The sequence below is a fragment of the Seriola lalandi genome, unplaced genomic scaffold, assembly GCF_002814215.2.
Source record: "Seriola lalandi dorsalis isolate HSWRI2012SDOR001 ecotype SW California unplaced genomic scaffold, Sedor1 jcf7180002054680, whole genome shotgun sequence".
Classification (NCBI taxonomy): Eukaryota; Metazoa; Chordata; class Actinopteri; order Carangiformes; family Carangidae; genus Seriola; species Seriola lalandi.
Window position 1 is genome coordinate 35118 of NW_019525233.1, and position 13827 is coordinate 48944.

The 13827-nt window shown below is 43.0% G+C and overlaps 1 protein-coding gene across 1 annotated transcript in view; it reads left to right on the forward strand.

Annotated features, from left to right (window-relative positions):
* The first annotated feature begins 63 nt into the window (after positions 1–63).
* Positions 64–13827, forward strand: part of adamts6 (ADAM metallopeptidase with thrombospondin type 1 motif, 6) — a 62002-nt gene continuing 48238 nt past the window's right edge. The window contains exons 1-8 of the mRNA XM_023422247.2: positions 64–625; positions 2287–2706; positions 2810–3198; positions 5372–5546; positions 6191–6414; positions 6872–6955; positions 8817–8962; positions 12849–12892. Of these exons, the coding sequence (XP_023278015.1) occupies positions 2607–2706; positions 2810–3198; positions 5372–5546; positions 6191–6414; positions 6872–6955; positions 8817–8962; positions 12849–12892 (1162 nt within the window). The 5' untranslated portion in view covers positions 64–625; positions 2287–2606. The remainder of the gene's footprint in view (positions 626–2286; positions 2707–2809; positions 3199–5371; positions 5547–6190; positions 6415–6871; positions 6956–8816; positions 8963–12848; positions 12893–13827) is intronic.

Consider the following 13827-nt stretch of genomic DNA (forward strand, 5'->3'; position numbering starts at 1 on the left):
GAAAAAGCTGCCAATTTGAAGCTGTCCGAGACTGGGACATACCCGGTTTCTGCAATGTAGTGAGGAGGAGCAGCTCCAGGCCAACTTTTTTTGCTGGTGTTTGCATGCTCTTTTCTCCTAGGCAAGTCTGCTGTGGCGGTTTGTGAGGTGGCAGATCACCCTCTACAACCTCATCTAACTTTTTAAGCCACTCTGAGCCACCACCACCACCACCACCACCATACCAGCACCAGCACCAGCACCAGCACCAGCACCAGCACCAGCAGCAGCAGCAGCAGCAGCAGCAGCAGCAAGAACACAACGTCTAGATTATAAAGACGACTGATAGGCTGGAAATAGATCCTTCTGCTGCTGGAGGAAATCCAAGAATTTGAAAAGGCTGACTTTTGTGTGTGTGTGTGTGTGTGTGTGTGTGTGTGTGTGTGTGTGTGTGTGACAGTGTCTGGTCCGAGATACTGCTGCTTGGTCTGAAGGGGAGAATCTCACTGCAGTTTCAGAGGATGGCAGAGTCCAAAAGGAGATGAAAAGAGGAGAGCTGAGGAGGTTCGCGTGCGGAACTTCACAGCCCTTTGTCCCGAGCTCTCCCTGCACACTTGGACCGGAGCTGACAATGAAGATGAGCATGGTAAATATCTCCTGTTAACACTTCCCCGTCTGTTGAGAATAGGACTCTATGTCTTTCGGTCTTGCTTTTGTCGGGAGCAGATTCGTGTGAGCGTTTAAATCCTCTTAGTGAAGCGGACACTGTTTACAGACCAGCATTTAGCCAGTTCAACTTTGGCACCGACAGTTCAGACAGAGGTGGAAAAAAAGAGTCGTTTTGCGCACATTTACGCACAGTTTCTACATTTGCAGGGTGTCAAGTTTTGCACCGTTACAGGTCTGCAGTCCGCGCTGCTCCCAGCAAACTAACAAAACTTCTTGACAGAGCAGGGCTCACACCTTTTGCAACAAAACCCACGGTTTATTTTGACGTGCAGACGCTCCGTGGAGGTTGTATTTGAGGTACCGGTGTAATGCACAACGGGCCGGCTGCCAACTGTCTGGGTCAGAGTGGCCAAGTAGGTAGCTGTCTGTCTGTCTGGACCGCTGCAGCTCTACAGCTCAAGACACACACACACACACACACATTCACACACACACACATGCACGTACACAAATCCCGGTTTCCAAAGGCTGTCATCCGTGTTTGGACACTTTTCATTGGGCATCATCCCGCTATCACTTGGACCCGCTGACGTTTGTTTATAGTGGTCTAGTTTGCACATGCTGCCGTGAAGCGCGTCAGTGAGTAAAACCACAACCTGCAGAAATTATATCATGTCGACCAGTCAGCCCCGTTGGCGCTGTTCAGACTTATACATTTCCTTCTAATGTGGTCGTTTTCTTTTCTTTCTTTATTTATGTGTTTTTATCGCACTGCACTTTAAGGCCATTAGTCATTAAACTGTCATCTCCTGCAGACTGAGATTTAATTAATAAGGAAGTGGCACTTGGCGGAAATGTAACCAAAGTCAGTGCTGCTCCTGGCAGTTTACTCTTCAAGTGTCAAATAACGTGTTCAATTAAATGATGTGTTGAGAGAGGGAGTCCCACTCAAAGATAATGAACTCTGTGGGAGATTGTCATTCGTTTACCACAAGCTAGAGCTGCAGGCAATGTTTATTTTTCATTAAAGCTGCAATGATTAATGGAGTATTTGACTAATCGACCAACAGATTGATTGTTTCTGTCGTTTTTCAGGCAAAAACTTTCAACGTTTTTCAGGTTCCAGCTTCATAAATGTGCAGATTTGCTGCTTGTTGGTTTATTTCTTTGTAAATTGAACATGTTTGGGTTTTTGAGCGTTGGTCAGATAAAAGACGCAACTCCAAGATATCATGTTGGACTACTTTAACATTAGTTGTGTATCCCTGATTTTCATTACTGATTGATCCACCAGTTCTTTGTGGATTAATCCATCAAACATTTGGTCCATAAAGTTTCAGATAACAGTGGAAACTGCCTGTCAGACCTTAAGGTGACATCTTCAAATTGCTTGTTTTGTCAGAGCGACCGCCTGCAGCAAATCTTGACATTTGAGAAGCTGGAAACAGTGAACTTTCAGTATGTGCTTAAAAAATTACAGAAATGATCAATATAATATTAGAATAGTTGCGAGTTAATCACACATTGATTGCCGATTAATTGACTGATCGTTTCAGCCCTACAACAGGCAGCAATCTGAGTAAGTGATAATTCCTAGAGATAAAGGGTCATTTAACCTCTGATTGATTTCCTCCACAGGAATGCAGATGGATCGGTCAAGACAAGTTCCCAATATAGAGCTTCCTGTTTGGAGTTACACCTGAGAGTGACTGTGCGTCTGATGGATTACGGTGTTTTCTACGAGCTGCTGACATGAATTCAGAGGCCAGTGGGATGTGGAAGTTCTCGCCTACAGGAGAAATCTGAGACCCCGGATGAGCTTTCGAGCACGACGAGAACATTTCAGCGAAGGAGACAAACCATGGACTTGTTATGGTGTGGCATCGGACCGACCGTGTGCTTTTAACCCGTTTGTAGCACCCTCTACCCCCACCCCATGTCACATCTTTCCCTGAATTATGGAAATTTTGTGGAAGACGCTGACTTGGACACTGAGCCTGGTGGTGATGGCTGCTTCTGAATTTCAAAGCGTCAACAGACTTTCGCACAACTCTCAAGGTATGATGTAGACAGTTCGGACAGGGAGATTATTGTAACGCTATGTTCATTGTCACAACATCTTCTCTTCTCCACTCTTCTCCTTTTCTTTCTCCCGTAAAAGAGGAGTTCCTGTCCTACCTGCAGCACTACCAGTTGACTGTCCCGGTGCGGGTGGACGAGAACGGAGAGTTCCTGAGCTACACTGTGAAGCACCACCGGCCGGGCCGACGGAGACGGGGGGCGGTGGACCCCATAATGGGGCCGGTGCCCGCGTTGGACCCGGACCCTCCAGAGTCCCGGCTGTTCTACAGACTGTCAGCTTACGGAAAGCACTTTCACTTAAACCTGACACTCAACCCCCACCTGGTGTCGAAACATTTTACAGTGGAGTATTGGGGCAAAGAAGGGCTGGAGTGGCGTCATAACATGGTAGATAACTGTCACTATGTTGGATTCTTGCAAAATCAGCACAGTACGACCAGAGTGGCGCTCAGCAACTGCAAAGGCCTGGTGAGTACAAAGTGGCATTTTAATTATTACCAGTGACCAGCCCACACTCGAACTGCCCCTCGAGCCACATAGAGTTCACACTCCTTCCCTTCAGATACTAACGACAGTACATATACCTGACTTGTGCTGCTCTCATGTCAGCCAGTCTTTCAGGATTAAGCCAATTGTAGTTTGCTTAAAACAATCTTGGCCTCTTTCCATTTGGCACACTGAGTCTGAGCAGGCAGCTTGTAGTGAGGTGATGCTCATGTATCACATCATCGTAGTGATCTGTCAGCGCTGAGCATCGTGGGGGGACTTTTCTTTCCAGTTGTGCATTAGATATCACACTTTATCCATGAATTTTCAAAGCCTCAGTGCAGACCACATTTATCTGGTTGATCCTTTTTGTGATCTGTAAAATAATGTGTCTAACTCGTAGATATTACCCCATTTCGGAGTGCTCTGTTCAAAAACAAAACCGAACAGCGGTAACAAGGCATCTAATTATCCTGTCTAAGCTTTTAGTCCTCAGGCTTTTATCCACAGACTGTGCGACTGTCCAGCTTCTCTTTCGCTAATCAAGGAATTGGAAGAAATTTTAATAGCTGTTATCCCTCCTTGCTTCAGACTAACTCTAAAGAAGGGAGAAAAAAAAGGCCCTGCTTCTTATTGGCAAATGGAGTCATGTGGAGAAAACATCTAGCCAAATGTGTTGGCAAGACCTGCGCCGAGTATCATAAATTGAATTAGTGTTTGCCCTTTTTTCTAACAGCACCAAAAATGGACAAAAATGTGTCTGTACTTTAATGTAATCAGCTGTCTGTGCAGTTTGAGATCTTGACATCACACACTATTAAAACCATAAATCGAGGATGTTTCTGTTTGCTAGTGTGATGTGTGGTTAATTGCTGTCATTGTGGGTTTTACAGAGTCAAACCAGTGTTTTCCACAAACTCACTTTAAAGGACTCCTCTCTATTGGCACTGGAGGGCAGTGAATGATGTTTTAATGTTGGTGTGACTGTAATATTGATTATTTGGGGTTTGACTGCACACTAGTGACTAATAAATGATTGCAACAGACAAAATAAGTTAAAAAAAAAAAATGGTCACAGCCTGAGATATTGTGACTTTTAGTCCCAAGTATCAGTCAAACTCTAAAAACACTGAATCCTACATTTCCCATAATGCAACTCAAGACTTTCCCTGCCAGGCAAATACATATGTATGTCAAACACCACCAGTTTAAATTGTCAGCTTGCTGTAAAAATGTAAAGCCTCTTGGCCCACGCTAAGCTAACCTGGATGACGTCATCAGGGTTAGCTTATGTTTTCAGACTCAAAAAACTTCTGTAGAGCCACATAAGAAACTTTACAACTGTTGACGGTGTGTTCAGACAGAAAGCAAAGACAATTTTTGCCTTGGATTATTTGCGCAAATTTGACCATTTGTGTTTCTTCTCCCCAAACAGCCCAAGTACCAACTGCGCAGATGTTAGCTGTACGCTAGCTAGCGAACACTGACTGTTGCTAGCTAGATGCTCAGCTCATCTCAGCCTCTGACTGCTCTAAGAAACTCACTAGAAACTCTGGTTCAGTCTCTTTCCTTCTTCCCCTCATCTCTGTATGTTCATGAAGCAGATTTATTAAGCTGGATCTGTGCAATTTTTTTCTTGTCTAGCCTCTGTTTTGAAGCGTGTTGTTGGAATTTACTTTTAATATTCGATAAATTAGCTTCAGTACAGCAGTTACTAACGATGATAAACTAACGGCGACCCCTCGACGCCCTCATCTTCTCGTCTCTTCTGTCAAGTCGCTAAAAACATAAAATATTAAATAAGCAACAATATCATACATATGAATAAACATATGAAGCAAGTCAAATGACAAAGTGTTGAGAAATGCTCTGTTCCAAAGCTGGATTTTTCACTTCGGCTCTCTGTTCACTTCTGATGCAATCAGGTCGTTTGTTTGCGTCTCAATCTGTCTGAACTCACAGTAACAACTCAACTGAACTTTATGTGTAAAATAGTTGAGGTACCCCTTTAATAGAGTGAAATAAGAAATACAGAACATGCACTGTAAGTTTTTCTTGCATTTTCTTAAGGTTTTTGCATTCAGTATTGATGTTTGCTTGTGTTTGTAACCTGTTTCTTTCACTGATTTTTTTTTTTTTTTCCTTCCCTGACAAGCATGGTGTTATAACAACAGAGGAAGAACAGTATTTAATAGAGCCATTAAAGAACATATCCTCCACCACCTCCAGTGAATGGAACCTGGAAGAAGCACAGCAACATGTTATTTATAAAATGTCTGCCATTCCCTCACCGCAAGAGCATAGCCAGGAGTTCAGCTGTGGCATTTCAGGTTGGTGAACCTCCATCTGGGTTGGACTCTGTGTGGGTGGAACTGACGTAAAGGAATAACTATACATAGCAGGTTAGAGGAAGTGCTGGTTTGGTTCTAGGCCCAGGTTCTGGTAGACATGACCGGGCCTCTTGTGTGCTATAGTTGCTCCTGGCCTGGACACCTTTCAACCTGTAAGAGAAAGTCTCGCTCCAGCTTTCATAAAAGGCCCTTCAGTGCATAAAGAGAACTTGGCTCTGACTTTTATTGAAGCACAAATCCTATTTATAGAACCAGCAATCATGTTCAGATTTTAAAATTTAGACAACTCAGTGCCCCCAAACACTCTGGCCCCTGAGATATGACGAATTGGAAAAAGAACCAGGTGGATATTTAGGTATTTGGGCCAAGGTCTTATAAGAAACAGCAAAGGCTGTCATCGCCAGGAAGCTAGCATGCCCTAACATGTATCATCTTATAGCTTTTTCCCAGAGCATCTGGGTCATAAAGCAAAGGCTTTAGCCGCAAGGTTCAAAGGGGCAGATTCCCTACGTGCATCTACCATTCACAAACCAGCTCTCTCACGTAGATAATGCATCATAAGTTTGATTGATTGTTATTTCACATTTCACTACAACCCGCAGTTGTCTCCCTGTCGTTCACAGACCTCATTAAAAGCAGTGCACCTTGCCAGTTTAGCACACCTCCACCTGTCCACTCGTCCCCTGCCCCCCAGAACGACAGCGAGCGGTCCAACAGCACCCACAGACAGAGACGCTCCGTCAGCACCGAGCGCTTCGTGGAGACGCTCGTGGTCGCTGACAAAATGATGGTCGGTTACCATGGACGCAAAGACATTGAGCACTACATCTTGTCTGTAATGAATATTGTAAGTTTGATCCTAATTTTTGGTCATGTTGTCGTTACCTACCGCACAGTTGAACATACAGTTTTAATTGTTTCCAGTTTAGTTGGTGGATATGTGTTGTAATGTTTAGAGCTGCCGATTATTTCTTTGTTTTATCAGTTGATTCTTTTGTCCAGAAAATGTCAGAAAACAGTGAAAGATGCCGGTTACAATTTCCAACAACGTCCTAAACAATCCAAAACCCAAGACTATTCAGTGTGGTGTCATGTACAACAAAGAAATGCATCAAATACTCACATTTTAAAGGCAGGAACTAACAAATATTTGGCATTTTTTCTTTAAATAATTATTAAAATGATAATATTCGAAAGCTCTAGGAGGTTTTACAGGAAAGTATTTAATGAAGGAAGGTGAGATGTTATGGCATATGGACACAATTTGTCTGACTTTGTGTCTTTTCTTCTTTTCTGGAGGTCAGGTTGCCAAACTTTACCGTGATGCCAGTCTAGGAAATGTTGTGAACATTATTGTGACCCGGCTGATTGTTCTGACTGAAGATCAGGTGAGAAAAAAAATCTCTGTTTGTTTGTTTAAAAAAAAAATTCATTTCACTAACTCTAATCTGTCCATTCAATATTACCATGAGCCCTATATAGTGTCTGCACCCTCACCTGTAGTGAGTGTATAACTGATACGCTTGGCGTGAGTGGGCTGCAGTATTTTATGTGATTGCCGTGGCTGAAGGGGAGAGAGAGGAGAGACTATTCACCATATGGCCACCACTTCAGATGAAAGATGTGCTCAGGCATCTTCCCTCAGGGAGCCTCGATTGAGGATTTTTACATGCACTGTACATGTGTATGTATGTGTGATGGGAGAAACAGAGTGTCTCCCTAGCATCTGCTTTTTTCTAAAGGGGTCATAGCGGCTCTTTATGTAGCATCAGGTCCAAAAAAAAAAAAAAGAAAGAAAGAAAGAAAGAAGGTTTCATGTTAAATAGAGCCACACTTTGATCCAAAAGGAAGGAAGTACTAGTCTAATTGCCATGGATTCGGATTAACTGATCAGAAAATAGTTAGAAAATATTTTATGGTGAAAGTGAATCACTGACGGGCGGTTGAGCTGTTCAGTATTGTGCTGTAATCAATCAGTGGGTAAGCTGAGTTCAGCACTGCATCATCAGCTGGAAACGTAACGGTCTGCTATAATTGAACCTATTACATTCATAGAAGTAGATGCATTTTGCAGACTCCACTACAACTTCCCCAACCGTCCTTCTTTTCCTGCTGCTCCTCTTTCCCCTTCTCCTGCTTTTTGTTTTAGCTTCTCTTAAAATACAGTATTTCCTCTCCTCCTTTGACTCTCCTAACTCCTTCTGCTATAAACGGCTTTACCTTTTACCAGAACTGCGCTACGCTTAAATCAAATACAAAAAACATGTAGCTGTTCCAGAAACTTGTTCTCCAACCTCCCACTGATCCCAGTACAATCCTCCTCCATATAATTCATCCGGATAATTGTTTTACTCTGTCGGCCGCTGTGGCTCAGTGGTTAGCAGTTTCATGACAGTGTAACTTTTTTTTTTTTTCTCTTTTTGCCTTTATTGGATAGAAGACAGTTGAGACAGACAGGAAGTGAGTGGCGAGGGAGGGTTGTGACGTGCAGCAAAGGTGTCTGGCTGTAATTGAACTAGGGACGCTGTGTGCACTTAATCATAGCACTGAGCTACGTGACAATCCTCATGGCACATACTTTGATAACTTTTGCGTAGGTAGAAATGTACTGTTTAAGCATTATTACAATTGCTTTCAATTAGTCCACATGTATTCATCATGAAAATGGATCTTTTCAAGTTGTTTGGTACTGTAGCGTATAGTATACAATATGATGCGATACGATACGATATGATACGATAAAGTACAATATCACACGATACGACACGAAACTATACCAAGCGGTACGATATGACACGACACGTCATGAGAAGTTGTAAAATGCTATAATATGTTACGATACAAAGCAACACAACATATGATATGATACAATACAACATGACATAACAATACGATACATATGATGCGATAACAACACGCTAACAAGACGACAGTATATGACACAACACAATATAATACAATCTGATCGACACGACACGATTCGACACAAGACAGTTTGATATGATACAAAATGATACATCCCAACACTGAATGATACAATAAAACACAATACGACATTATGGGACACGATACACGATACAGCCCAATAACAACACAACGCGGTACAATGTGACGAAATGACACATTAACTGATACGATACGATGTTTTCATGCACTAAAAGAAGCTGTATTGTGTTTTGTCATGTGGTTTTGTTTTACTATTCATACTGTTGCACCCTATTGCATGTGTGTTGTGTTGTCTTTCTGCAGCCAAACCTGGAGATTAACCATCATGCTGACAAGTCTCTGGACAGTTTCTGTAAGTGGCAGAAGTCCATCTTGTCTCATCACAGTGATGGCAACAGTATTCCTGAAAATGGGATGGCTCATCACGACAATGCTGTCCTAATCACTCGGTAAGTGTGCTGGGTGTGGACCACATTTTCCTAATATTTCGGCACGGATTCGTGTACTTCAAAGAGTGAGAGTTGTTCTTTGCAGTTGCTACTTTTGTTGTAAATAGTGCTAATTTTCTCATTTTGAGCAAATAGGTTGCAGGTTATTTTCTGTGCTGTTGGCTCACAGAGGCTGTTCGGTCACGGTTCAGCTTCACACTGTAGATGTGTGTGTGTATGTGTGTGTGTGTGTGTGTGTTTTCTAATAGAGGTAGCCAGCAGCTACAGCAATGTCCAGTTCTTCGGCACACACTTAACCTGTACCCGTTAAAGCTGATGGGAATAAAGACCTTAGTTCTGAAAATAAAATGTGCTGTACCTGTCACACTGCAATTTATTTCAAGGGTGTTACCTTAAAACAGTAAAACCTCTGTCATTACCTGGAATAGGCTTCATTGTTGCCAGGATGTTTTGGCCACATAGCCTCACAACTGAAGCATATTCCCCCCATTGGTTTTGTCTAGAGAGAGGATGGTGTTCTGTGATTGACATGGGCGAAAGCCAAGATTTTGGACTCTCTGGGTTGTCCGTCAGGTGATGGTCTGCAGCTCCTTTGGGTCCTGTTTTTATATTTTTGGTTTTAGCTTCACTCCGTAAGTACCAGTACCAAAGACTGCTTAGTAGCGTCTTGGGATTTGTCTCTGAGGCTGTAATTATTTCAATTTCCTCTCTAGGATGTGATCAATATGTTCCTATTCTCATTGTTTTAAGATGCCAAACACCTCTTGGAACTGGCTGGTGACTCACAAACATACTCAGTCATATTTAGGAGCCTTTTACTCCACAAAGAGTAGCTGCATGGTAATTTTCAGACCAGGTCTGCACAAGCCAACCTGCACCACCTATCAGCAGAAGAAGGCAATAGCAGCAGATGTAGACACATCAGTGTTGCCACCTATGGTAAAGTGGTTATGGCTAATGTAGCTACTAGCAGAAACTTTACAACATCATCCCAATGGAGATCTTACAGAAGTAAACTTAGTATTAACTCTGTTGCTTTTGGCTCTGCTTTGGTCTCCAACAAAGCTTTAGTTTGCTACTTGTTCCACTTTCTTCGCAAGATAGCAGCTAACTAGGTGATAAGGTAGCTAGCGAGGTAGTGGTTTGTCATAGCTGGTTTGCTATGAAAAGCTGCAACTTGATAGATGAGAGCAGCGAGGCTGAACCATACAGTAAATGTGCTAATGCATGCTAGTGCAAAAAACGGTAAAACCAACAACAGTTGAGCTGCGATGTTTTGTGCAGCTCTACCAAGTAATTAAATGTTAATACAATATTAGCGATTCGCAATAGCTAAACTCTGTGCAACTCATTCAATTCCTATTCCATTTTTTTAACCATGCTAACGGTATAAACCACTTTGGTCCATGTTGAAATATCTCAACAACTATTGGATACATAACCATGAAATTTTGTGCAGAGATCTGTGGTCACTAGACAATGAGTCCTAATAACTTATGTGGATCCCTTGACTTTTCTTGTAGCGCCAACATGAGTTTCACATTTGTTGTTTACAGCTATTGATAGGATTGCCATGACATTTGGTGCACACATTCAGGTCGCCCTAAGGATGAATTGCAGTAAGTGTATTGATTTCATGACACTTCATCTATAGATCAAGTCAAAATTTCATTTTGTCTTGTTATACTGCAGTTTTCCTCATTGCCTGCAGGTGACACTGGCATGAATTTCGTAGAAGCTTTACTGCCTGTAGGTGGCGCACATCAACACTGCTGTTGCTTTCTGTTGCTGATTGGTAGCCAAGCCCATAATTAACCTCAGTGCTTCGAGTCACTTCCATATGGTTTTGAGTAAATATAGTATTGGTGAATAGTTAAACCGAGGCAAAGCGTAGGCGAGAGATAATGAGATAATAAGCTGTGGGGAGGGCGCACCAGCTGAGCTCAGAGATGCTAACATTGGAGATTGTATAAATAGCTGATGGTAGACACCAGGAAGCTCTTATTAACCACCATGTCTGGAGGAGCAGTCAGACATTCCTCGTGATGGTGGAATGCGCCTGAAAAGGTTCAGTATGATTTAAAGATGGCTGATGATTGCAGCACAAGCACCATCTCAGAGGACATTTATTTAATTCATTCTTTTGGAGCGTTGTGTCTTTGGTTTCTCGATCAAAGAAGAGCTGAAACTATGAATATTTTAATGACATAAGTTGTTTTTCATGCAAAAACACAAAACATTAAGCCAGTGTTTTACAGGCAGGGTGAAACCAAAGGCACATATGCCTTTAAAATGTTTTATTTGTTTATTTATTTTTATCTTTGTAAGAATAAAGAATTTATCTATAAAACTATTTGTTTTAGGGCTATATCCAACAGTTAATGTCATTTTCCCCATTAAAGGAACTATTTGTAAGTTTTGCCATTGCTACATAGCCAACGTTAGCATTTACAGCTGTTTATTTACCAGTCTAGGAGACACGTTGCGAGTTCAGCATCAAACTTTCCTCTACTCACCAACAGCTGTCTCCAGAGGTGGAAGACAACACCAATGTTAACTCTTTTCTCTATCACGTCTTTTCTTCTTTTGAAGTTAGCACACTAACCAGCTATCCCCGGCCTGTCTCGCCACTTTCCGATAGCGAGTCACTGTGGCCTCCAATCTGCCCTGAAGACGTAGCACTGCTCAGAGGGCGTATGATGACTTCTTGTCTCGTAAACACAACAAAGGCCGAAGCTCTTGCCAAGCAACAATCACTACCACCCGCTCCCAGTACGAGCCAGTGTTTGGCAGAAGAGAAAAATGACAAATAGCCTCTTTAATTACAGAGTTAGAGCAACTTATATTAATACTCATTTGGGAAAAAATGACTCATGTATGAGTGTGTATCTCACTACCAGACTAGAGATGTAACTGACTGTACATTTACTCGTCAGGGAAAAATATTTCTGCTAGATGGCCACGGGCCGCTATGTGCCTCCCTCTGGTGCATCTCAGGTTCCTCATTACACACATCAAACCAATCCCAACTTTGTAATTCATCCAAACACTCAGAAATGAATACAGTTATTATTTAAGAAATATAGGGACTGAGGCCTTCATGGGCAGCGGGACACACAAAACCTTTTCCATTCAGATGATTCACCTTCCTCGTCTCCCTACTCATCGTCATAAAAGTGACCTCTGCGGCTTGTTTGTCTGTCTGTGCGTCGGGGAGCGTTTTGCCTTGTTTGGAATGCGGCCTGTCACGTTCTAAATAAAGACACTGATGGAAATTGTGGAAAAAAAAAAAAAAACATCAAAACAAATAGACGTCCTGAACGAGGTCACGATTGTACCTCACTGGTTTGGAGCTGCTCCACTGGGGGAGGAGGGAGAGAGAGCAGAGAGGGAGAAGAAGCAAAGGAAGAGGAGTTTATGGAGAAATGAAAGAAAGAAAGGGAGGGAGTGAGTGAGGGGAAGGAGAGTGAAATTAAATTTGCTGTGCCCTTGGTTTTAATAGATTAAAAGCTTTAGGAATGATTGGATCATTTATTTGAAATGTATGATGTGTTCTTAAAGAATTGGGGCTCAAGAGTGTTCAGGCCTCCCCTCCCTTCGCTCTATTGGATTACCTGTATGTGCGTTACAGGGGGGTTAACACGAGGGACCGAAGCCTTTCACTCTTATTCTGATTCTGCGTGTTAGACCTGGATGACATTTCGCTGACAGATGTAGGAGCGAACCAGGTGTTCTCAGAAACTTCACGATAAGCTATTGTTATGCTAAATGTTGAGATTGTATCTGTGTGATTAAATATGGAAAGAATGGAGCGACAAAGAGCCAGCGGAAGAAGTCGAGTCAATTTAACTATTATTGTTCTTTCCCTTTTCTTGCCTCTCCTCAGGTATGACATCTGCACCTACAAGAACAAACCCTGTGGTACCTTAGGTGAGTATATACAGTCATTTGACATGTGTTTTCTTGCCAAATAGGTAACCTTAGCTGCCGTCGACTATACGAGTCTCATTCTTCTCTTTTCTCCCCTCTGGAGAGGTTTTCGTTTTCACCTTCTGCGTGTCCTCAGACAAACCTTATTTAGCAACCTTCGCAGTCTCCCCCTTCAGAGGAACACCAGACGGCTCCTGCAAGACATAATGAGAAGGATGTTTTCACTTGTGTTATTATAGCTCCTCAGTGGCTCTCCTTGTTGTCGGTTGAGGCCGGGAGCCGTGAACCTGGACAGCCGTGGTCACCTCCTCCACACGGCCTCGCATTTATAAAACTCCTCTGTCTCTCTCCTCCGCCTCTAACCTCAGTTTGTCCAAGGTGTTTACACTTCCACCGGGACTCAGAGGGAGAAAGGAAAAGGTATGTGTTGGAAAGTCGAAGAGGAGGAGGAGGTAAAGGGGGGGAGGGGGATTGAAGGATAAAGAGCAGAGTAGTGACAGAAGGAGGAGATGGAAAAGAAGAAGAGGAGGAGTTGAAAGGAAAATGGAAGGGGAAAAGGACAATTACAGGGAGTGTTAGAGTATGCAGGAGGGAGATAGAGTGGGTGATATGCTGGTTGTGGAGGTGCTGGGGGTGGAAAAAGGACAGCGAGCGGTGGCAGAGACCCTTCCCCTCCTCTCCTCTCCTCTCTTTCCCTCCCCTCTCCACAACCCCTCGCCCCACCCCGAACCTCCTACCCACCCAGGCCTTCTCCTCTCCTCATCTTATCTTTGTAAAGGCCCTGCAGGCACCACAGTATATCTTGGAGGTAATATTGTGACTTCAGGGGTGGTTTGACAGATTGACCGCATTCGTCACATTCCCCGGTCGCTTTAATTGCCCTGGCATCTGCTTGGCTTCCTCGTTGTCTCTACTCCCAGACCCACCCCCCCACC